The following is a 23,404-nucleotide window of genomic DNA, read 5'->3' as shown; positions in this document are numbered from 1 at the left end:
ATTAATATTTAAAAATATATATATTTTTTTAGACAAAATATTAAAAAAAAAAATAGGTCAAGAACGAATTAATTAGGAAAAAAAAAACAAAAAACAAAACGCAAGCAAAAAGCAGAATTTTAACATTTAAAAACTAAAAATCAAACAAAAAATAAAAAGCAAAAATACAAAATCAGAAAATTAAATGAATACTCAAGACTATTATATAAAATAAAGTACAAATGAATTTATCGAAGAACAATAACCTCAGACCTCTAGAATTTGTATAACAACAAATTTATTCCCATTAACGTCTCGAATCAATTTTTAATAAATTTAGAAATGAATAAATTTGTTAACGAACTACAAATCTTTTGACATGGAAACAAATCCATACAATCGCCAAAGGAAATAAAAGTGAAAAATAGTGAAAATAAGTTAAAAATAACCCCAAAAAAGACCGCCCATAAATATAATATAAGTACCCGTATATCTCTACACACAAATTGTAAAACTCTCCAAATAAAAAGAGTCTACAAAATGGCAACAACAAAAAGAGCTAACATCAAAAACGAAAAATTGGTTTCAAAAATCTACCAAAAAATGTACCAAAAATTACAAAAACAAAACAAAATTGTATTTAAAAATTTGTTATTTGCTTTTCGGTGTTTATAAATCTCTAAAAAAATCTATCTTTAATCTCTCTGTATTTTCCGCTTTTCTTTTGGTAAATGGACTAACATCAAAAAAACTGAAAAAAAACCTGAAAAATCTGTGGAAATTTGGCTTCTTCTTCGAGCGACAACCTCTCTCTCGCGCTCGCTCGCTCTCTCTTTGTCCGCTCTTTCACTCTCTCACACTCGAAGCTAAATGTTAGTTCTTGTTGTTGTTGCTCTTTGCAGGCGCCACCCTCAATACGGACATCGGTCCCGACTCGGAGGCCCAGATCCATCCGGCATTCAACGACGAGGAGGAGCTCGATGGCCAGGATAATGGCGACGAGCACATCGATACCACGCAGCAGTCGGAGGAGGCCACGCCCCCGGTAACGGACAAGCTGGAGGCCCAGAAGAAGGCCGATCTGAAGAAAACAGCAGCGGCCACTGCGGCGGCCGTGATAGCCGCCGGAAACGGCAGCCAGACGCATTTAAATGGCGCCGGCGGTGTGGAGGCACCCCCGAAGCCCCCAAATACATCTGTCTAGGACTGGGACTCCTCCTTCGGGACGCCCCCATTTTGGCCAGTTAGCCCCTTAGACCCCCCACCCCCCTTAGCTCTAAGCCAATGGGATATGAAAACCAGAAACAAAATAAAACACTTTTTGCTCTCAAATATAAACAAAATAATACAAATCTCAAAAAAGGAACACAAAAATTGAATAAAAGAAAAACCTTACCTTGGGCCAAGTATTTTTTAAGTGAATCTCAAATTTCCACTACCGTCTCGAATATCTAAAAAATAAACAAACAAAAACAAAAATATATATACAAAATTAATTAATTTTTGTAAAATATTGTATTTTTCGAATATTGATTTTTTGTCCTTGTATTTATTTAAGCTCTGAACCTGCCAGCATTTTGCATTTTTTTTTTTTTAACTTGGCTTGTAGAAAATATTCGATTTATTTTAATTTTAATTTTTGAATTTTCTTCTGCTGTTCTTTTTGTAATTTTAGTAATTTGTAAAGAGAAAAACAAAAACGAAAACAAAAATAAAAACAAAAATATATGTATTTTTAAAGTTAAAAAATTAAAACAATTTTATGTGATTTTGGGGCTCCAATAGCTGATGATAATGATGATGTTGCCTTTCCACACACACACCCACATGCTCTCCCTTCAATCATCTTTTATTAATCATCTAGAAAAATATATAAACTTTCTTTAAAAAAAAAACTTGTATTAAAAATAAATATTTTTCTTGTATTCCCTTTTTTCACAGGTAAATCAATCAAGACGCCCACAAACGAAACGTAAGTACAGTAAACCCTCCATTTAGCTAACAAAAAAAAAACATGCATACATATGTCAAAATACAAAGTGCAAAGTTCAAAGTTCAAAGTGCAAGAAACGGGGTCCAGGCCATACATTGATCCACAACTAATCCCCCAAAGACGGTATCTGCTGGTATTTGCTTTCTATGTTAATTTTCGATACCCATTATCTCTACTATATAACCATTAATCAATCAATCAACCAACCAATCAATCAATCAATCAAATATGTATCTTGTATCTTGCGTAGTTCGGATGTGTGTTTGTTTGTCTATTTGCATGCGTCTCTCGAGTGGCTTTAATTTTCAAGTATTTACCGTAACCAAAAGCAATCATCAATCATCCATCATCTCCATAGAGAAGCAGCTCTCTCTCATGTATCCATCAAATAGTACATCTCTTAGGTTAGTTCATAGATCTTTTAGTAACAAAAATCTTAACCTAAGTACTTGCATACATACACACACATACAATCACACACACACCCACAAAAGCACACAAAACATTGGAAAAGTCTCTCGAAAACTGCAGAAAATTGTACAAAAAAATTCAAAGAAAATTATTTATCTAGAGAATATGGTTTTAAAAATTTAGTTAGTCATTTTTTCTTATCAAAGAACTGCATTGAGCATCACCAAAAAGCCGGCTTGGGCCTGAATCGGTCTTTTTTGGTCCTTAGAATCCAATAACAAAATTCACAGTACACCGAGGCTCTGTGCCAAGAAACAAAAAACCAAACCAAATACATGGCGTGTGCATGACACAAACTCAAAGCCAGCGGAGACGAACAAAAGGCAAATGGAAGCCCAGGAAATGATCGGAAATTCCTCGGAAAAGGGATAACTCGTTTCAGTTCTCGCTATTAACAAAGAAAATTGAAAAAAACTTAAAAATAAATTGCCACCCCACCCACACACACGCATATTTGGTACAGTTTCGAAGTCATGTCATGTTTGGTCTTTGAAAAATCCCAGAAATGACCAGAAATCCCCTTTTTCACGCTGCCACATGCCTACACCCACAATCACACACACACACACACACACACACACCCACATTCACTCGCTCGTCCTGTGCTGTCACACGCTCTCGTATGCTCGCTCGCTCTCGCTCATGACTCGCTCGTTCGTTCGTTTGCCTCCACTCGCTAGTTAGCCAAAACACAAACAAACTCGTTCGTTCGCTCTCCCTCTATATATCTCTGTCTCGCCCACTCGCTCTGTCTGTCTCTCTGTCTTCCCCCGCCCACTGTCTAAACCTCATATAAACCTGTCTCTGTCTCTGTCTCACTCATTCACTAAACCAAAAATGTCAAAAATGTCTCGCTGCTGTACCACTCGTCATTCAACCAAAGCAAAAAAAACATAGAGTTTTAGAGTCACTTTGCTAATGCATCATCTCAAAAAAACCAACCGAAAAAAAAACTTTTTGTTATGTTTTGTCTTCTTCTTTTATACTACTTTCATATGGACAACAAACAACAACAACAACAACGAAACTGTCAAACAAACATTCCACCAAAAAATATATATATATAAATCCCCACTGTGTCCCGCGACATTTGTGAAACTTTCGTTGCCGCACAACACAGCGACGGGCAGAACGACAAGCAGCTCGAGCTGGGAGGTGGCCAAAACCATGGCCAGAATGTGGCCCTCCTAGAGACACCCAACGGCATCACCCTGCTGGGGGCCAGCAAGCTCAAAGAAGCCAACGGCAATGGGAATGGGAATGGGAATGGCATTCCCCTGGAGCGTATGTCCGTGGAGAGGCGCCACACGAATGATGAGGATGATTCCTTCGAGTATGCCACCGATCGCGAGAGCAGCGTCTATAATCCCACAACCCGACCACTGCGCAGTGTCCTGATGAGCCAGGCAGGCGGCCGCAATTCCCGCAGCTCGGCCAGCTCCGAGACAGAGCCACTGGCCACCGAAAACTCCGATCTACTGCAGAAGGCCAACCAATTGGGCATTCCCGAGTCGCGATTCGCTCGCTGGCTGCCAAAGGATAAGCGAGAGCTGCTCGAAAAGCAGGCTATGCTGCTGTCGGGACACGGCAAGGCAACGGCGATGGCGCCACCAGCCACACCACCAAAGCCACAAAAGAAAGTGCCTGCAACAGCAACACCAACAGAGACGGCAACGACGACAATGGCGACGCCAAAGCTGCCACAGGAAACGGAAATCTGAGAATGCAACGATTGTGTGCGTGTGTGTGCGTGTGTGTGCGTCATTGTGTGTCATATTTATTTATTTGCTCCTGCTTTGAGGCACAGGAAATTCGGTTGCAGGATTAGGGACTGGACCAGTTTTGTAGCAGTGTCAGCAGGGATGCCCCTCAGAGACCAACCCAAAAACCCCTACGAAATCCTGAATTTGATAGATCAAAGATCAGAGCTCTGTCTATCTTTGGCTGCTATGAAATACCTAGAAATCTGCTCTAAAGATACTACAAAATGTATCTTTCTTATGATGTGGGGTTTCAGTAACCAATATATTCCTTCCTTTCATAGAAACGACTCGGTAAACCTCAAGATTCATTGAAAAACGATAAGTTTTAAGTTCATTTTAGTGCCTTAAACATTAACCAACTCCCAGGAAACAACAAGGAGTGTTCGAGTGCCTTAGATATACTCCTCAGACCTCATTCTCCCGCGCTTTCCTTCTACGATTTCCCTTGATTTTCCGCTACAAAACTGTCTCCAAATGTAGGCTTTAAGCTTCAGAACTCAAGACTCATGACAGCCCTGCTTTTCACACAAAATAAAGATACAGCTACAGATACAGATACAGATTCATACGGCATGAAAATTTTGTTGTAGGCATGAAATTAAGTTATTATCGAATAATAATCGTATCCAAAACCGATTGCATGACAAAAACAAAAACAAAAAACATCGAAAAAAAAAAGAACTCTGTCTCCACACACAAGTATTTACGTTAGTGACTCGTACTAGTAGTTAGTACTGTACTGGCAGTAGTGAAAGTCATGTGCAGAGTGTTCGCTGTACTTTCGTGTCCCTAAGAGCAAAAAAATTAAATTTATATTTTTAGTTTTTTTTGGTCAAAAAAAAAAATATTTTTTATTTTTAATTTCCTTAAAAAATAAAAGCTAAGCTGTAGAATGTAGGAACTTTTGATAAAAGTTAATTTTCCTTTTTTTATACCATATATATTTAATAAATTAACAACAATAAAAAAAAAACAATTGTTAAAATCTGAGACAAAAATTGGATTTTTCTATGGTTTTTGCGAGTGTGTGTGTGTGTGCGTGTGTGCATTGTCCTGGAATGAATGTAAAGCCTATTTTGGCGAAAAATGGGGAAATTCTAGCCTAAACGAGGAAATTCTCTCGCTCTCTTCTAACAATTTTGCATTTTCCATAACAATAATACCCCACCCACCCGTCCATCCTTCCATCCATCCTTCAATCCATCCATTGAATGGCATGGAAACACACACACACATTCATAAGCGTATTGAGAGAGAACTAACACACAGATACACGAAACAAATACACACACACACACAGATGCACAAAAGTATCTCACAGATACACACCAAGCAGTACTTGTTGAGCCGCCCAGACAGCAGGCAGACATTCAAATGAGGCAAAAATATTTATAGAATATAAATGAAAAACCATTCCAGCGAAATGAAAGCAATTTATGCGCTCAATTTAACAGAGAGAGAGAGAGGGAGAGAGAGAGCGTTAAGTGGGGGGGGGATTGGTAGGGTAAAGAGACGTCAGATGTTAGGCTTAGGTTTATGCAATTTGAAGGTCAAATTCGGGCCCAGAGCCCTTTCAAATATTCCGGGAAAAACCTCCCGATGAAAGCTGCTTTCAAGATAGAAAGATACAAAGATACACAGCTAAACTTTATGTTAGTTAAAGCTGATTTTAGGGGCCAAACAATAAAGAAAACCTTCTCGCTTTTGCCGCTAACACAATTATTTGGTTCTAAGGGATAAACATTTATTTTGTAGATTTAACAATTACCCAAAAAAAAAAACACACACCAGTTCTTATGCCACTAACTACCAGAAAAGAGAGACCTTTAACCCACACACACACACACACACACGACTAACGACTAACCCGAAACACACACACAGACACACGTTTTTGGGCCACTTTTGGGCGGGAGTTTTCTCCCCCATTCGAAAATTGCAACTAAAACCCGACTGCACAGCAAAAATGACATATTTTTATACATAAATAAAGCTGCTGTTACACGATACGTTTTTCACCGACACTTTTTGGGCGGGAAACCCAAGGGCCCTGAAAAAATATCCCTAAAGATTTTCCACAGTGCACCTGAGGCAGAAAATATTCAAGAATTGGTAATCTCCCATCGATTTCTCCCAGCGAAATGCTAAAGCCATTCACATGTTAACGTAAAAAGCATAATTTCATTCTTGAGAACATATTGCCATTCACATGTTAGCGCGAAAAAGTACAAATCTGAATTGGAAACTCTTAAAAAATTTATTTTTCCATCAGTAAAATACAAAATTCGCGTGTAGCCGTCAAAATCGTAATTTTTTTTACATTTCTCCACATTTTAACGTAAAAACTTAATTTTTTCTTGTAATTTTGAGAGCTTTTCTCCACATGTTAACGTAAAAACTGAATTTCTTCTTTAGGAAAATATTGCCAATCACATGTTAGCGTGAAAAAATCTATTTTTTAAGCCGAAAAATATAACCATTCACGTGTAAACGTAAAATCCCGTTTCCATCTGTATGAAGATAGCCATTCACATGTACACGCAATAAAAAATAAACTCTCTAGTGCCTTAGTATAATTTGCTTTTGAGATATTCGCATCTTTTTATACCCGATACTCAAAATGAGTATTGGGGTATATTAGATTTGTGGTAAAAGTGGATGTGTGTAACGTCCAGAAGGAATCGTTTCCGACCCTATAAAGTATATATATTCTTGATCAGCATCAATAGCCGAGTCGATTGAGCCATGTCTGTCTGTCCGTCTGTCCGTCCGTCCGTCTGTCCGTCTGTCCGTCCGTCCGTCTGTCCGTCTGTCCGTCTGTCCGTCTGTCCGTCCCCTTCAGCGCCTAATGCTCAAAGACTATAAGAGCTAGAGCAACGATGTTTTGGATCCAGACTTCTGTGATATGTCACTGCTACAAAAATATTTCAAAACTTTGCCCCGCCCACTTCCGCCCCCACAAAGGGCGAAAATCTGTGGCATCCACAATTTTAAAGATACGAGAAAACTAAAAACGCAGAATCGTAGAAGATGACTATATCTTACAGAGCGCCAAATCTGAACCAGATCGTATAATTATTATAGCTAGAATCACGAAAACAATTTCACTCTTTCTCGCTCTGTCTCACTCTAACACACAGGTTTCATGGTCGGTTTTGCCAATTGCAAAATATGAGTTCAAGGATCTGAGAACCCATAAGAGCTAGAGCAACCAAATTTGGTATCCACACTCCTGTGATATCGGACCTTGACCGTTTCATGTCCAAATTTCACCACACCCCCTTCCGCCCCCGCAAAGGACGAAAATCTGAGGCAACCACAAATCTCAGAGACTATTAAGGCTAGAGTAACCAAATTTGGTACACACACTCCTTTAAGATGCCACTATAAAACGTATATCTCAGAATTTCGCCCCACCCCCATCCGCCCCCACAAAGGACGAAAATCTGTTGCATCCACAATATTGCAGATTTGAGAAAACTAAAAACGCAGAATCATAGATAATGACCATATCTATTAGATTGCTGAATCTGGATCAGATCAGATCATTTTTATAGCCAAAAGGAACAAATCAATTTGCAGTGGCTACGCAGCGCCCGACGTCACGCTCAGACTGATTTTCTGTCTCTCTCGCACGCACTCTTTGTCGTGTCGTTTAATATCAGCGGCGTCTGCCGGAGGAGGGCCATACTGACTTAGTATCGGGTATAACCGTAGAGTTGCGGTGTCCGCAGCAACTCACAACGTTCCCCCTCGTTTTAATTAGAGATAATTTTTAATGAAAAAGTGTGAATGGCATATAAAAAGACCTTAAAAAGTCCTTCAGTGGAAGCCCTGTCGTATAACAGCAGCTTAAGTAGCTAAAGAAAACAAAAACACTCTCATGTCACCAACGAAATCATGCAACCATCCTTCAAAACCACCAAAAAAAAACACAAACAAAAAAATACAAACAGCAGCGACACCGAAAGCGCCGACATTAAGGCCACCTCAACCGCCACGGCCACAACGGCAGCCACCACAACAATGGGCGGCAGCGGGTTGGGCGTGTCGGCCACAGAGGAGTCATCGGCCAACAACAGCAATGAGCAGGAAGCCCAGGAGCAACAGCCCCAACAGCAGCAGCAGAAGAAGGCCAAGAGTCTGCCAGCCTTTGCGGCGGCCATATTAAAGCGTTTCCACGAGAAGGATGCCAGGAAAGGCAAGGACAAGGATGTGGAGACCACGGCAGAGGCGGCCCTGACCCTGGCCAACGAACAGGACACACCGGAGAGCAATGCCATCGATGGCAATGACAATGAACCAAAGGTACAACCAACCCAAGAGCAAAAAAGTCTCAGATTCTTCGATTTTCCCCACAAACCTCTCCTCTCCTCTCCCCTCTCTCTTTCCGAATCCCTCTTCTTATACTCCCCTCTCTTTCACTTTCTAATGTGTGCCTGTGTGTGTGAGCGAGATGTATCTATAGCTTCAATAGCAAAAATTGCGCTTTTGGCTGCGAAAAAATTAATTTTGTACTTAATTTACTTTTTTGCTATTTTTATGCTCACCAAAAACAAAAAAACAACATTTTCTTTGCTACTTTTTTTCGCTCTCTACGCATGCATAAACTATATATATTGTAAAAACTATATATTCGTGCAACGTTTTTGTATATACATATATTGTATGCAAAATAAAGGCTATAGTTTGGCAGAGCACATCACCAGTGTGGACCTTTAAGTAAAGGCCAAAAAAGATTCATAAAAGGTATTGCAATGAAAACCCCACAAAAACGATTCCAAAATATACATATTTCTGCTTCAAATATATATATTAATATTCAATAACTGGAAACTAATCTTTGCTTTTTTTTGTGTTGCAAAAACCTATCCCCAGCAAGACAAACAACTCGTCTATGCTGAACTTGTACTAAAGCCAGCGAATGAGACGGCAACAACAGCAACGCCTGCAGCAGCCGCAGCAGCATCTCAAGGACCTGCCGTCGCCACAACAACACCTGGCCTCGAAGGATCTGGTAAAAATTCAACGGAATACGCAGAAATAGTCTATGTGCAAAAGCCCACAGCCGCAGCCGCAGCCGCAGCCACAGCCACAGCCGATGGCAAAAAGTAATCTCTAGCCCTAAAAATCTTGCCCCTGGGAGGCTGAAAACAAAAAAAAACAACAAAAACAGAAAACTTAAAGCACAAAATGCAGCAGCAACAAATTACACACAAAAACAGAACCCAATGCAACACGTAAACATACAACATACAACATAAACCACTTTAAAAATTAGAAAGAAAACAAAAACACAAAAAAAATATATATTAAAAATAAAAAATTATAAATAAATTATAAAGTGGTTTTTCAAAAACTTCTTCGAATGTGTATGTGTACTAAATAAATCTAAAGAAATGTAAAACTAAAAAAAACACACAAAAAAACCATTAAAAAAATTAATGAATCTCTGCACAGAAAATCTTGACACTAGACACGCCCTCCTACCCCCCCTTTCACAATATATGATTCCACCCTGCCCACAAATAAATTAAATCAAATTTACAACAACAAAAAATAACATTTGCAAAAGAAAAAGAAAAAACAAAAAATAAATATAAATAAAATTTACATAAAAATAAAAGCAAAAGCGAAAAAAAAAATGATAAAATAGGCAAGAGAAAAGCATTTTGAAAAATCTCAATTATTTACATAAATGTCTCGCAACTAAGCTAAAAAAAAAAAAGAAATAAATTTAAGGCAAAAAAAATAAGAAACATAAAAATTAAAGCAAAGAAAATTAAGGAAAACCCCTAAAGAGACCCCAAATGATTTGTATGCCCCTTTTTTGGAATTCAAAATTAACAGCCAGAGCAAAGCATTTAAGATAAAAAATAGTACACTTTTCGAATGAAAAAATATTAAGAAAAAAAAACTGCTACAAAAGTATTTTCATGGATTTCTTTGAGTCGATTTGGCATTCATTTTCCATTCAACGCAACACCCAAACTGGCGATTAATGTTATTATTATTTAATGCAATTCACGCAATTATAATTATATGTGTATTAATGGATAATTGATTAAGTTAAGTGCATGAATTAATTATGTATTTTCATGATGATGATTGATTTTCGTACTCGAGTATTCTGTAAGTTATCATTTGTACTATATTGTAAAGTTAAGCGCGAACCATGAACACTTTTTTGAATAAAATTCTTTACCAATACGTAGAGGGTGTTTTGTTCTTTGTTCAAGGAGGAATGGGGCAGCATTTGGGGGCCGCAGCAGGAAGCATAAGAGTACTCTCAGTGGTTCCCCTTCGGATGGAAGGACATCGAAAGGTTCAAGGTCTTCTTTTCCTCATCAAAAATATACCAAAAAATATTCAGCGTAAGCAAAAGGTCCACAGTAATTGGTAAGATGAATTTTCGTAGTAAAACCCTTGGAAAATATTCCCAGAAAACCATTTTCATTCCAAGTGAAATTTAAAGCAGCCTTTTTTCACACCTTTGACCATTGAAAGAAAGTTAGTCACTTTTCAATATTCAAGAATATCAATTGCCATGCTCTGAGGGAAGCTCTGTATTTCCTGTGCCACAAATTGGGGAAATACCATTTCCTTCTATCAATTATCAAAGGAAACGCCTGCCACATTTGGTGGCTTTTATTTCTGTTTCAGCACAAAAAGGCTCCTGACAGTTGCCTCGTAGGCGTATACTTAATTTCAAACAATCAACAGCACCAGCACCCCAATGGCAATGTCAATGCAACATGTGTCTGCCACAGCACACACACACACCCACACACACAGCTATCCCACATTCGTGTTTGTTCGGATAATAACTCTTGAGATGAACATCCACTCGCACGACGAGTATACAGAATTTTATTTGTTTAATTACCAATATTGCCGAGCATTGTGTTGTTGTGCCTTGGAGCCTTGCATTCTGAATGTTTAATGAAATGTCAAATTTACGACAATTGAAATTGCAATTGCAATTGTTTGTGGCAGGCATCTTTATTAGCCCTTTGACTGGGCTGGAAGACTCCAAGACCCCTCCCTGGACAATGCCAATGGACAGCAGGGCTCTTAAATTTAAGCGGCATTTATTTGGGCATTTATTTACACTTTTTTCCGCTGAGCGTCCACAAGAAAGTTCCTTGTGTTTTTTTGGGTCCTTCTTTTATTCGGGGAAAAGCTGAAGTGCACTTTTTTTCTGTCAACGAAATTCGCTATAAATGAAATCAAATTTCGTACACACCTGAATGGCTCCAAGAGTGTTTTACCAAAGGGAAAATTCGATGCAATAGCAAGGGTTATATTGCCACAGATACAATATCGTTACTTGAGAGGAGCTTCCAATGGATGTGCACAAGGAGATTTTGTCTGTATTTTTGTGGACTTTTTTTTATAGGAAAATTCAGCGAAATATTTACGAGATTATGTAGATTCTACATGTACCGTCTATAAAGATCCCTTTGACATTTTCAACTAAACTAAATTATCTACTAAATTATAGCCAATTATAGTCTGTAGCTGAGCCAAACAAATCCCGTCTAAAGCCAACATTTAAGGACCTCTAACAACAGCCATAATCATGTCTTATTATTCACAGAAGGAATGCAATTTATATATTTAATATATATTTAATGCCCCAAAAGGAAAAACGGAAGGCAAACAACGGGATTTTGCAGTTGACTTGCCGTTTCTGTCTGACTGTGAAACCAGAGCTGGAACTGGAACAGGAGCTGAAGCTGGAGCTGGAGCTGCAGCTCGAGGAGTATCTGGCTGTGGCTGCTTGTCAGTCCGTCAGTCAGTCAGTCAGTCAGGACTGGAGGACTCCCCCTCCCTCTCCCTCCCTCTCCCTCTCTCAACTTTTTCTGACATTTCAATTTATAAAGCTCAAAATCTGCGCGTTACCCGAAGCGTCCCATTTTTACATTAGACACAAAAAACACAGACCGAAGAATCGTTCGTCTTTTTTTAGGAACAGTAGTTATATATTGTTTTTTTTTTTATGCGCAGACTGTTTAAAAGTAAAATACAATTTTGCAGATTTTTTGCTGTTGTTGTTTGCCAAAGGCTGTACATTGAAACCGACTTGGTGGCAAAAAATGGAAAATGGAAAAGGCGGGAATGTAATAAAACATTTGCGAGCGAATGTTACTTGAAATAAAAGCGTGGGGTAATTTTTTTTTGGTCAGGGGAGAATTATAGTATATTATACAATATATTTGGTGTTGAGGGGTTACTATAAGTAAATTAATATATTTGCTATGATGTCACGTGGTCGTTGGTAAAAAATGGGAGCACTTAAAGAAAAAATAAATTGATTTTTGGGTAAACAAATTATTTTTTTAAATTTATGTGACACTATTAAAAAAAGTGACACCATAGAGAATATTACTAAAAAAGTTGTCTATTAATTTACAAGAGATTCGGTTGAGTGGTTTCTATTAAAACTTGTATGTAAATTGCTCTAAAAGTTTAGGTTTAAAAAAAAAGCATAAAAAACATAAATTAATATGTATAAAAAAAAAAAATTAATATATAAAAAAAAATTTATAAATATAAAATAAATAAATTAATAAAAAACAAATAAATATAAAATAAATAAATACAAAATTAGTAAATAGAAAACAAATAAATACAAAATATAAAATTAATAAATATTACATAAATAAATACAAATTAAAAAAATACAAAATAAATAATAAAAAAATTAATAAATACAAAATAAGTAAATACAACATAAATAAATTCGAAATAAATAAATTCCTTCTGAGGCACTCCCTGCATAAAATAATCATAAGAATATAAGATACGAAATTAAGGATGTAATAAATTACAGGTTGGCGTAACACCTCAAGAGCAAGCTGAAGCCTTAAATATTTTTTAATAGTAAAATTGGATCTTTATTTGAATTTTGAAAGTTGATATTTAAACATGTTTAATCACTTTTGACCAGGCCGAAGGGTAAAGCCCAAGGCGAGAGCCAGAATCGGCTCTAGATCAAGAGATCTCTCAGGGAAAGCAGGCCAAGATATTGTACGAAATAATAGGCCAAAGCCCTGATAGGCCCTTAAGCATAACGAATGCAATACGGATCGCTCTCAGCCATCAAGGCATCGAAGGAAACGAGGCATTGGACGTCGTCTCAGCAATGGCCCAAGAAGCCCAAGGATATCTAAGTTATATGTAAATCCCTTCCTCTACATGCAGTGCATATACAGGCCCCTCACGAATGGAGTGCCGACTTTTAGTAGCCCAAGAAGCCCAAGGAGATCTAAGTTCTATTTACATACCTTCCCCTACATGCTGTGCCTCTATATGTGGCTATTTCCAATTTCCAATTAATCTGCATTCAATGCATCTCATTCACGCTTTCCATTCAAAATTCGAATTCGAACTAAATTCAATATTCAATTAAATCTTGAATCTTTCAGTTGCTTCTCTATTCTATAACTACGCATTCATTAGGTTTTCAATCACAGCTTCCATTCAAGCCACCTCCTGCTGTAGAGCCCCCTCCATTATGCTCCTGGAATCGTTCACCTGGAATCTGTATACAGCGACAGCCAGCCAGCCAGCCACAAGGCATTTTGTTAATTATGTAATCCGGCTTAGAACGGGCCCGTGCCGCGCTTCGCATTAATTTCGGTTAATTAGTTTGCCATTTACAATCGGCCAACTATGAGGATTCCGTATCCGTGTATCCGTATATCCGTGCGCTCGTATTCGTGTAAATCAGTTCAAAATTCAGCTCAGGTTTCCCTCTGGTTGTCCCCTCTAATTGGATATTAATAAACAATGTCCCAGTCATTGATTCAATTACAAAATCCAACGTCTGCATCTCCATGACGATTTAGGCCACCAACTAGACCCCAAAAAGCACACATAACTCCTTGCAGGACTCCCCCAGCAGAAGCTGCCTGCCGAAACTCCTCTGGAAACTCCTTTCATTCCATAAAACTCGTTTATTCCATATCTGACTTTGGCAAATTGTAGTTTTCCCTCAATCTGCATACATTTTCCCACCCCCCAGGACTACGACAACAACGGCAGCCAGTCGCAAAAAGTTTTCACATTTCTTGGAACAATATTAACACCAAAGGAAGGGGCATCTTTCGGGTGGTGCAACGAAGCAGCCGATACCCTTCTAAATCGATTGAGATTGGAGGGAGAAAGAGGGACATTCTAGCTTCTTTTTTCTATATTTTTGTGGATTTTTCCACACTTCCCCTGGAAGCTCCAAGTTTATTCCTTTCCTGGTTGGGTGCCCAACACTTCCTATGGTATAACCCTTCACGTCGAGGGTATTCCCTCGTAAGAACAGCTTGTAAAACCACAACAACAGTCATTAGATAAACACACAAGGTGCCTGGAAGGAGGAATGGGCGTGGAGCACGTGGAAAAGCAGCACAAAACTCAAATAGAAATCAAACAAAAATCCAAAATCAAGAGTCATGCAAACAGGGAGAGAAAATCTGCAATCAAGAGAGACTGCAAGAGAGAGAGAGAGAGAGAGCTCTTTCTTGGAGGTGGAAATAAACAAATATCCTGAAAAATATACAACACAAAAGTTGCTTCGTGCAACATCGCTTGTAGTTTTTCTTGTAGCAGATGTTTCCTCAAGTGAAAGGAGCAACAATTGAAAAGGATTGAAAAGGAAAAAGTAAATCGAAAAAAGGGTAAAGAAATCTATGTTTAAAAGTGGAAATACAGCAAAAGGAATATCGGTAGAAGGCTGTAAAAATGTACAAATTAGCTAAAGGGAATCTCTTTTCTTATTGTGTTTTAATTCAATTTGGAATAGGGAATGGTTCAGTGACTCTAAAACGCGTAGAAATGGAATGAGAAATGGAACAGCCAGTGCGGAGGAAGACAAATTCAACTAAAAGTCGGAAGGAAGACACTTTACTAGAACTGGAACTGAAACGATCTAGTGTCTCTCATAGGAAACATCGTTTGGAAGCAATAATTTGTGGGAAAATGCTATGAGTTTTCATGGTTATAGTAGAATTTTGTTCTTTGTGGTAGAAACACAACATCTTCACTGTATAAGATTTTTCACCTTTCTTTTCTACCAGAATAAAGGCAGAATTAATACCAAAAGTACTAGACCCACTCATAAGAATACTAGATTAATACTAGAAAAATAACATAAAATATAGCACACTATGTCGTATAATATTTTTGGTTTTTATCCCACTATGTACTCGAAAACATACCTCATGGAGAAAAGCAGTCACTGCCTGAAGTTTCAGACGAGATACTCGTTTGGATTTCAGAATCACACACAGACGAGCACTACCCACCCACCCACAACACACTACACATCTAGTTTAACATTTTACCTCTCCCTCTAACGAAGGACCTGCCTTCAAGCGGGGGCACGTGATCGAGGACCTCACCCTAGACGATGGCAATGCTTGTCCCATCTACAACGACATGATCCTGGGGCGCGATCGTGGGCTGAACGAGAAACTGGATGCTCAAAACGTTTTGAATGTAAGTATCTTTAGTCCGGCAAATCATCCTCTAAAGTATCTGCCCCTTGGGGACCTGCAGGCCGGCTTGGAGTGGAGGAGAATCCGTGGGTGCTTCGGTTATCCGCAGGCCAGCCTCTGGCGCGGACGTGTTCAACAGCTCTGCGAGCGAGTGTGTGCCATCCGACTGATTTGTTGCCGCAAATGACCAGACTATTGTGTAGTTTATATATTTTATAAAGAAATACAAAACAAGAAAAGTTTATTGGGTGAAAAAGAGTTGATTTCGTGGAAGTGATGATGGAATCGTATAACTTGTTGAATCGTTGCTCGCAGAGGCAAATCCCAACCAAATTATCCTGGCACTGCCCTGAAAATCGTACCTTCAATCAACTTTAAGCCCACTAGTACCTTCAAGGTGTCTCTAAACCCCTTAAATGATTTGTAAACCATTAAATATTTACTACAAAAGATATTTTATGCATTTCATGCCCTTTATTCAATTTTGAAATTATTCTACATCAAAATGTATCCAATTATGGAAACAAATTTCTGCTCTACAAAGCAATGAAATGAAAACCGTTTTGCCCACTTAAATCAATCTGCCACTTGAAAATAATTCCGCCCACCCACCGTTCGTGTTCAAAATGTAAAAGCTCTCCCTTGAAACAAACAGCTGTTCCTTAGCCCAAGAGCTTTACCATCCACAAAGCTTTGGCTCTTTGCTGAATGAAGGGGCAGCATTAAGAGAGCGAAAGCCTTGAGCAAAGAGTAGCCTTGGGGTGTGGAGCTTTTAAGAGAACTGAAAATGGTTTAAATTTTAAAGGCTTCAATCGAGAAAACACTCCAAATATTCCATCCAGATCTAAACAAAAACTAAAATATTTTGCCAACAGAAATAAACTCTTAAGGCTTTTGGCTCCTTAAGAGAATTGTGTGGCAAGTAGGAACTGTGCCACAGCAAGCTTTTTTCCCTGCATGTCCTTTATAATGTGCCACTCTGAGGTGCCTCCTATGTGTGTGTGGCAGTGTGTGTGTGTGTGTGTTCTACTTATTTGCCAGACGTTTTGTAAGTAGCAACAGGTCCTGCCTGCCTGCCTGCCTGTCCGATTTTAAAATAGCAAAAGAGATAAAAAACGCCAAGCAAAACCAGATAAAAAATTAAAAACAAAAGAAAACTCAAGGAAAACCCCTGTCCTGCCGCCACATCCATTCCATGCAAATTAGCCAAAGTTTTCCTGTTCTCTTCCGTCCAGCGAGGGCACATTTTTCAAGCGAATAAATAACCAGAAAAACCAGAGAAACCAGAGAAACCCCACTGCTGCTGCAATTACGCTTGATTGCCACGAAAATGCGTAAATTAAAACTTGAAAATAAAACAAAATACAACGGAAAAAACAACAAAAGCAAAGCGGCAAAGAGAACAACAACAAAAAAATGTTGAGGGGAAAGTGTGTAAGCAACCAAAAAACAACAAACTTTTGGGCGTTCGAGTGGGCGTTCGGTGGCGACGCTGCCTCAAAGGGCAACAGGACGCATACTTAATTATATCTCAGAGTTTGCTCCTCCTCCCGGTTCTCCCTTGAAGATATTTTTGTGGTTGGACAAAAAAATATATATACATTTATGGCAGAGACACAATTAATTAAGGTTTTGGCAGGGAAAAATCACACGCAAGTCCTTGGCTACAACTGTGCAACAAGTCGAAAGTTTCTTCAGCAGGAGAGAGAGAGAGGGGGGAGAGGGAGATAGAGAGAGAAAGAGTAAAAGAGTGAAAGGGAAACAACAGAATTATTTCGGGTGGGGCAGAAAGTATCAAATAAACTTTTGGCATTTGGGTTTTAGCACCTGTTCCATCGGCCAGTCAGTCAGTCAGTCATTCATTCAGTTAGAGAGAGAGAGAGAGAGAGAGGTATAAAGAGAGTGAGTGTGAAATGAATGATGTATTTCCAGACTTTTTCGAGTATTCAATGATGGAAATATCCCAAGTTTAGAGCAACTTTAAGCGTGAGCCCTTAAATATTCCCTAAATATTCGAGATATTCATTCATACACCCTTAAATATTCTCTAAATATTCAAGATATTCATTCATACATCCCTAAATATTCCCAAAATATTCCAGATATTTGTGGCCTTTCGAATGGCATTTTTTTCGTATTTATTTTGACAAAACTCCTCTGTCTTCCCTTCTGGAATGTTCTCTGCCGCACATTTCATGACACATTAAATATTTATCCACCAAAAATATATTTCACTCACCGCATATTTGTGGTATTTTCACTCATTTCCGAGCTATTTTTGCCAGTGTATTTGAATGTGCGAAAGCAGCGAAAATTATTGACATTTTTGAGTTGGGAAATATTTTTAATGAACTGCATTTGAGAGATACTTTGACCCATGAACTGCAGCTGTGCTAAACCTGAATTTGGGAGTGGATAAATCTAGATCAACCGATTGTGGGCAGAAAACTAAGGAAATATTTATATATTCTGTAGATTAAATTTACAGTACTTTTTATGGAATAATAATATAATTATATATTTTTATTATTAATTACGCAAATATTTATGAAGTTAAATTTAAATTGTTTTGATCAAAATTATCGTATGTATGTACATATTTTTTAGATTTATTTATAGTACAATGGAATAATAATAAAAATATTATAAATTATAATTATTTATATTTATAATAAATTTTTAAAAAATTATTTAAAGTTTTATTTAGAATGTTTTGATCAAAATAATATTTCACGTTTTATGGCTATCGACATGTAACGTTATCGTCTGCATGTTAATCGAAATATATCGTAGTATCCATAATTATTCTCTCAGTGCATTCAGCGGCTCGAAGTCTAAGCTTTTAGGATGTTTTTGGGGTCTGTGGCCATGTCCACGCCGAGTGACATTCAATTTTCAATTGCCACACTTTACTCTCTCTCTCTCTCCCCCTCTCTCTTTCCTGCTCTCTCTCTTTCTCCCATTGCGGCTTTGAGGCGGAAATTGAAAACGTTAAGAAAGTCTCAATGTCTGGCATCTCTGGGAAATGTTGCGTTGAAATGTGCCACGATATTGGCCGTTGCACGTTGGGGCTAACCATTTTGCTGTTTGTCCCCCATTTAGTTGTTTGTTTGTTGATTTCCCTGTCGCTCCTGTCCGCTGCTGCTGCTGCTGTTGCCATTATAATTAGGCTCAAATTGCTGCACTTTGCTTTGCATTTTAATTACTCGACGAAGAGGCAAAGGCAAAGGCAAAGGCAAAGGCAGGCGGCGGCATCTTTGCATCTCGGAAATGTTGCACAATTTAAACGAAAAGCGAAATGCGAAAGGGAAAAGCGAAAACGAGGCAACAACAGCCAAAGGGCGGGCAGGGGGGGGTGGGGTGTTGCGGGGGGGGAGCATCGCTAACAAGTTGCTGCCTCGCTGCCTGTCAGGGCCCGTCTTCCGTCTGTCAGTCGCCCAGCCCCCCCCCCCCTGCCCCTCAGCTCCTGCTACTGTCCCTGCCTCTGCTCCTGCCCCTGCTCCTGCCCCTCCCCCTGCTCCATTCCGTCAGCGTGTAGCATTTCAAGCAAAGTATTTAATTTCCACATCATACACACGGCCGCCCAGGCAAACAATGACGGCGGAGTGGGCCGAGAGAGATGTGTTCCACAAAATGTGTGCCAAGGCGAAGGCTGCCGCTTCAACGCGAGGTGGCAGGGGCACGGGCACGGGCACGGGCGGGGGCAGGTGTATCTGGAGCATTACGGTGTGCCACGAAAAGAAAAGCGAAAGGTAGCCGGAATGCTGCCACGCAGAAAACTATGCTACACTTATTGTACAGCTGCCTGCCTGCCTGCCTGCCGCCTGCCTCACTGCCTCCCTGCCCACTGTGGCTCCTTCTCTTCTGCGGGGTATGTGGCATTTCTCAAGGGATTTGCAGTCTGGAAAAGTCGACTTTTCTTTGCATCTAAAGTCATACAAATTATTGTCAAAATATAAATTCTTTTCATTATAAATTACTGGCCAAATCAAAGGCTATCATTCGGGGGCGCCTAGCTGATGGAAATGGGGTCTTCGGTGAGGGCAGAGGCTACTGAAACGCATCCTCGGTTGATCCTTGATGATGGCCATCGCGCAGTCCTACGACTTCACGGATCACAAGCTTTGTGGAGCTGCACGCTGGCCCTGGGCCAAACCATCTTCAAGATATTCAAGAAAATTGTACCGGTAAATATTAGCCTTCCTTCCAGTCACTGCAACACACAGCCATTGACCATTCTACAGCCTCAGCCGCGAATCAGACGGGGGAGCGGGGCCTATTGGGGCGCCTCCGAATGTGGCACAGGGAGATGCTTCGTTTAAAATTTGGAATAAAGATCGGAATTGTTTTTGAAATATATCTAGTTTTTGGGACTTATTTCTATTCGTTGACTGAGTGACTAAATAGAATGAAAACCTATATTAAGTGCTAAGCCACGCTGTGAGAGGGAGCTGGTTTTCTTCTTTCTCTTCAAAGGGTATCCCTACTTTTCCCTTACTTTTTCTCACTCCCAAATTCCCTTCCCCGCCTGCAATTATTCCCTGATTTTCCCCATCGTTTTCCCCTTAGTTTTCTTCGACTTCGCTTTTCTTTTTTCCCCCGGATTCCTTTTGCTTGTATTTCATCCATTTTATTGGTTTAATTTTGTCACGTTTCGAGCGGAGCAAGGGTGAAGGAAAGTGTCGCCAAAGAGGAACAGAGGGCGAAACGGACGGATGGAGAAACGAAAGGTTGTTGCAAATCATTTCCATTTCGCTTTCTTTCTTTGTAGCTCTCTTTTTTATTGTTGCTTTGCGGGGGGAGAGAGAGAGAGAGGCCCAAAAATATAAATAGCAAAATTTACCATTTTGTGCAGTGACTTTTTGGAAAGTTTTACATTTTTATAGGCACTTCAAGCAGTAGTTCCTTAAAGCGGCAGAAACAAGGCTGAAAACAAACTGCAGTTGGCATAAGCACAAAATTCCACAGAAATACCAGAAAAATACTAAAAATATACCAGAAAATACCAGAAAAAATATAAACATTTTAAAACCCAAAACAATAATAGAAATGATACCAGAAGAAAGGTAGAAAAAATACCAAAATTACTAGACACGCTCATAAGAATACTAGATTAATACTAGAAAAATCACATAAAATATAGCCCACTATGTCGTATAATATTTTTGGTTTTTATCCCACTATGTACTCGAAAACATATCTCATGGGGAAAAGCAGTCACTGCCTGAAGTGCCAGACGAGATACTCGTTTGGATTTCACAATCACACACAGACGAGCACTACCCACTACCCACAACACACTACACATCTAGTTTAACATTTTACCTCTCCCTCTAACGAAGGACCTGCCTTCAAGCGGGGGCACGTGATCGAGGACCTCACCCTAGACGATGGCAATGCTTGTCCCATCTACAACGACATGATCCTGGGGCGCGATCGTGGGCTGAACGAGAAACTGGATGCTCAAAACGTTTTGAATGTATGTATCTTTAGTCCGGCAAATCATCCTCTAAAGTATCTGCCCCTTGGGGACCTGCAGGCCAGCTTGGAGTGGAGGAGAATCCGTGGGAGTTTCGGTTATCCGCAGGCCAGCCTCTGGCGCGGACGTGTTCAACAGCTCGGCGAGCGAGTGTGTGCCATCCGACTGATTTGTTGCCACCAATGACCAGACTATTGTGTAGTTTATATATTTTATAAGGAAATACAAGATAAAACGAGTGCATTGATTGAAACAGGGGAAGCCTCTTAGACCTTCAATGCCTTAAAGCATTCGCAAACCCTTAGATCTTCCGATTATCCCCTTTAAAGGTTTCCTTCTTGGCCACTAAATCAGTTATAATGTTCTTCCTCTCAAGGGAGAGAGAGGGGGGGAGTGGGTGTGGGAGGGGCATGTGGTTATACCTGGCATTACACGGGGGTTCAAATGTCGCCGTTGACCCGCTGCCAAGTCAATAAATTCTCATTGCCTAAGCCATAAATCAGCATCATGGTGTCGCTAAGTGTCATTTTTTGTGTGACGTTCTGGATGGCTTTTTACCTGGCCAAAAACAACAGGGGCGTGTTCCTCTCTATATAGAGGGGGCGTGGCAGTTGGGGATCTGCTACTGGCAGCAGGGCGTTATAATTTACACCTGGTGAAAGGGATGGAAAGTGGGAGGGATGGAAGGAAGGAAGCAAGGACAAAGTGCCTGCCTGAACCTCAAACTACAACTACAACTGTCATTTGACCTTAAAAGAAAAGCAAGGGCTAGCAAAGGGGTGGAGGGAGGGGGGAGTGTCAGAGGGGGGGAGGTGAAATATCTTTGTTGAGGCTGCGGTTCGTTGGGTTTGACGCTTGATATAGTGCCATGGATATATATTTTACTCAAAAGCGAAATTGCTTGATTTGAAAATTGGCAGCGCGATGGCTCAATGACGAAAAGGGAATGAGAGAGAGAGAGAGAGAGAGAGCGCCAATGGATGGATGGATTGGTTGACAGCTAGAGAGGGATGGTAATATGCCCCCACAGGGGGATGGGCGGCATTGCATTCTCCGTTTGATTGATGGACACCTGGTAAGGCGGGAAACCTCAAACAATTGGCATGTGGCACAAAAGGGGCAGTGGGGGGCACAAATTGGTTGTACATATGTATGGGTGTGTGTGTGTGTGTGTGTGTGTGTGGGGATAAGGATCAGCAGGGCAAACAATGGGTTACGGATCCAACAAATACCGCTATAATGCAGGCATATGCCACTGCAGGCTTCCGATCAGCAGGCATCCGAAACGGTGGTATGCAATAAGATGTCTGTATGAAATTAGCTGGGTGTGGAGGTGTATGAATTTGGCTGTGTATATGTGCAGAGGTGTATTTACCTAGCAAACCAACAAACATGCCTTTTGCGAGAGTTCCGCAAAAGGCTCGCAAAAGGCTCATAAAAGCCTGGAAAAAGCCTCGCAAAAGGCTCGCAAATGATATCGAAAAGTCTCGCAAACGATTCCTTTGCGAGCTTTCATAATTGATACTTTCACTGCCACAAACCGAACGACACAAGTATCGTATTTCTATCATATGCGGGTCCGAGTGCGAGCGTTTTGTCCGGTTAAGTCTCGCATTTGACTCGTATGTGACTCGTTGCTGGGTATTCATTTCAATCCTTTTTATCTGCACGAAATAAGCTGTGCTTTGCCCCTGGCTGTACGTAATAAGCTCTTCATAATAAATTTTTCAGCAATTTCCACGATTAAAACACCTTCGAAAAATGCATAAATAAAATATTGCTGCCCATAAGATTTGCGGGTTTAAAATCTCCCCCCCCCCCCCCCCCCCCCCTTAGTCCTTTTTGATATTCCTCCTTCTCAGAGGGGGGGGTGAGAGTGCCCCCCTGAATCTATGGACTAATAAAATGTTCCAATTAAATGCAATCCGATCAATAAAGGACACACAGAGAGAGGCGCAGAGTCAATTTAAAGCTCTTTTCGCACCGCCACCCTCCACCCTCCACCCTTCTCCTCCTCCTCCTCCTCCCCCTCCCACCTTATTGAAAGCCCATCTACTATCTGGGGGGGCTGGCTGCTTCTCGTCCTTCTCGTCCTCCTGGCAGCTGCGTTGATTGCCGTAACAGCTTTTGAAATTAAGTCGCTGCAAGTCGCTGCCGCGTCGTTGCTAAGGAGGTGGCAGGAACGAGCCATGTGGCAAGATGGAGGGAGGAACACACACACACA

The 23,404-nt window shown here is 40.0% G+C and overlaps 2 protein-coding genes across 12 annotated transcripts in view; both read left to right on the top strand.

Moving 5' to 3' along the window:
- Nucleotides 1-10,417, top strand: part of Fas3 (fasciclin 3) — a 95,978-nt gene extending 85,561 nt beyond the window's left edge. Inside the window, exons 5-7 of one of the 6 annotated variants that reach the window (XM_033379404.1) lie at nt 1,921-1,951; nt 8,166-8,514; nt 9,085-10,417. In XM_033379404.1, the coding sequence (XP_033235295.1) occupies nt 1,921-1,951; nt 8,166-8,514; nt 9,085-9,321 (617 nt within the window). In that variant the 3' untranslated portion in view covers nt 9,322-10,417. Of the gene's footprint in view, nt 1-881; nt 1,453-1,920; nt 1,952-3,563; nt 5,023-8,162; nt 8,515-8,887; nt 8,948-9,084 lie in introns of those variants that run through there. The other 5 variants (XM_033379403.1, XM_033379405.1, XM_033379407.1 and 2 more) reach the window with 5 other exon arrangements.
- A 5,075-nt stretch (nt 10,418-15,492) lies between these two features.
- LOC6902943 (uncharacterized) lies at nt 15,493-21,433 on the top strand. Of its 6 annotated transcripts, XM_033380518.1 has the most exons (4): nt 15,495-15,702; nt 19,696-19,888; nt 21,044-21,180; nt 21,241-21,423. In XM_033380518.1, the coding sequence occupies exons 2-4, from the start codon at nt 19,782-19,784 to the stop codon at nt 21,396-21,398; spliced, it is 402 nt and encodes a 133-aa protein (XP_033236409.1). In that variant the 5' UTR covers nt 15,495-15,702; nt 19,696-19,781; the 3' UTR covers nt 21,399-21,423. The 6 variants fall into 6 exon arrangements, 5 of the variants coding, with proteins under 5 accessions (XP_033236410.1, XP_033236412.1, XP_033236409.1 ...); XR_004469380.1 differs by lacking the exon at nt 19,696-19,888 and having other exon boundaries at nt 15,497-15,702; nt 20,919-21,180; nt 21,241-21,421; XM_033380519.1 differs by lacking the exons at nt 19,696-19,888; nt 21,044-21,180; nt 21,241-21,423 and adding an exon at nt 15,739-15,945 and having other exon boundaries at nt 15,493-15,702.
- Nucleotides 21,434-23,404: the final 1,971 nt, after the last annotated feature.

Source organism: Drosophila pseudoobscura, chromosome 4 (genome assembly GCF_009870125.1).
Source record: "Drosophila pseudoobscura strain MV-25-SWS-2005 chromosome 4, UCI_Dpse_MV25, whole genome shotgun sequence".
NCBI lineage: Eukaryota > Metazoa > Arthropoda > Insecta > Diptera > Drosophilidae > Drosophila > Drosophila pseudoobscura.
Note: the sequence above shows the minus strand (reverse complement) of the source record. Positions and strands in the feature narration are given on the sequence as shown.

Coding starts and splice junctions, on each gene's coding strand:
- LOC6902943 (XM_033380518.1), top strand. CDS start 19,782: ATGATGGCCATCGCGCAGTCCTACGACTTCACGGATCACAAGCTTTGT. Junction 19,889..21,043: donor TATTCAAGAAAATTGTACCG/GTAAATATTAGC, acceptor CCTCTAACGAAG/GACCTGCCTTCAAGCGGGGG. Junction 21,181..21,240: donor ATGCTCAAAACGTTTTGAAT/GTATGTATCTTT, acceptor GGGGACCTGCAG/GCCAGCTTGGAGTGGAGGAG.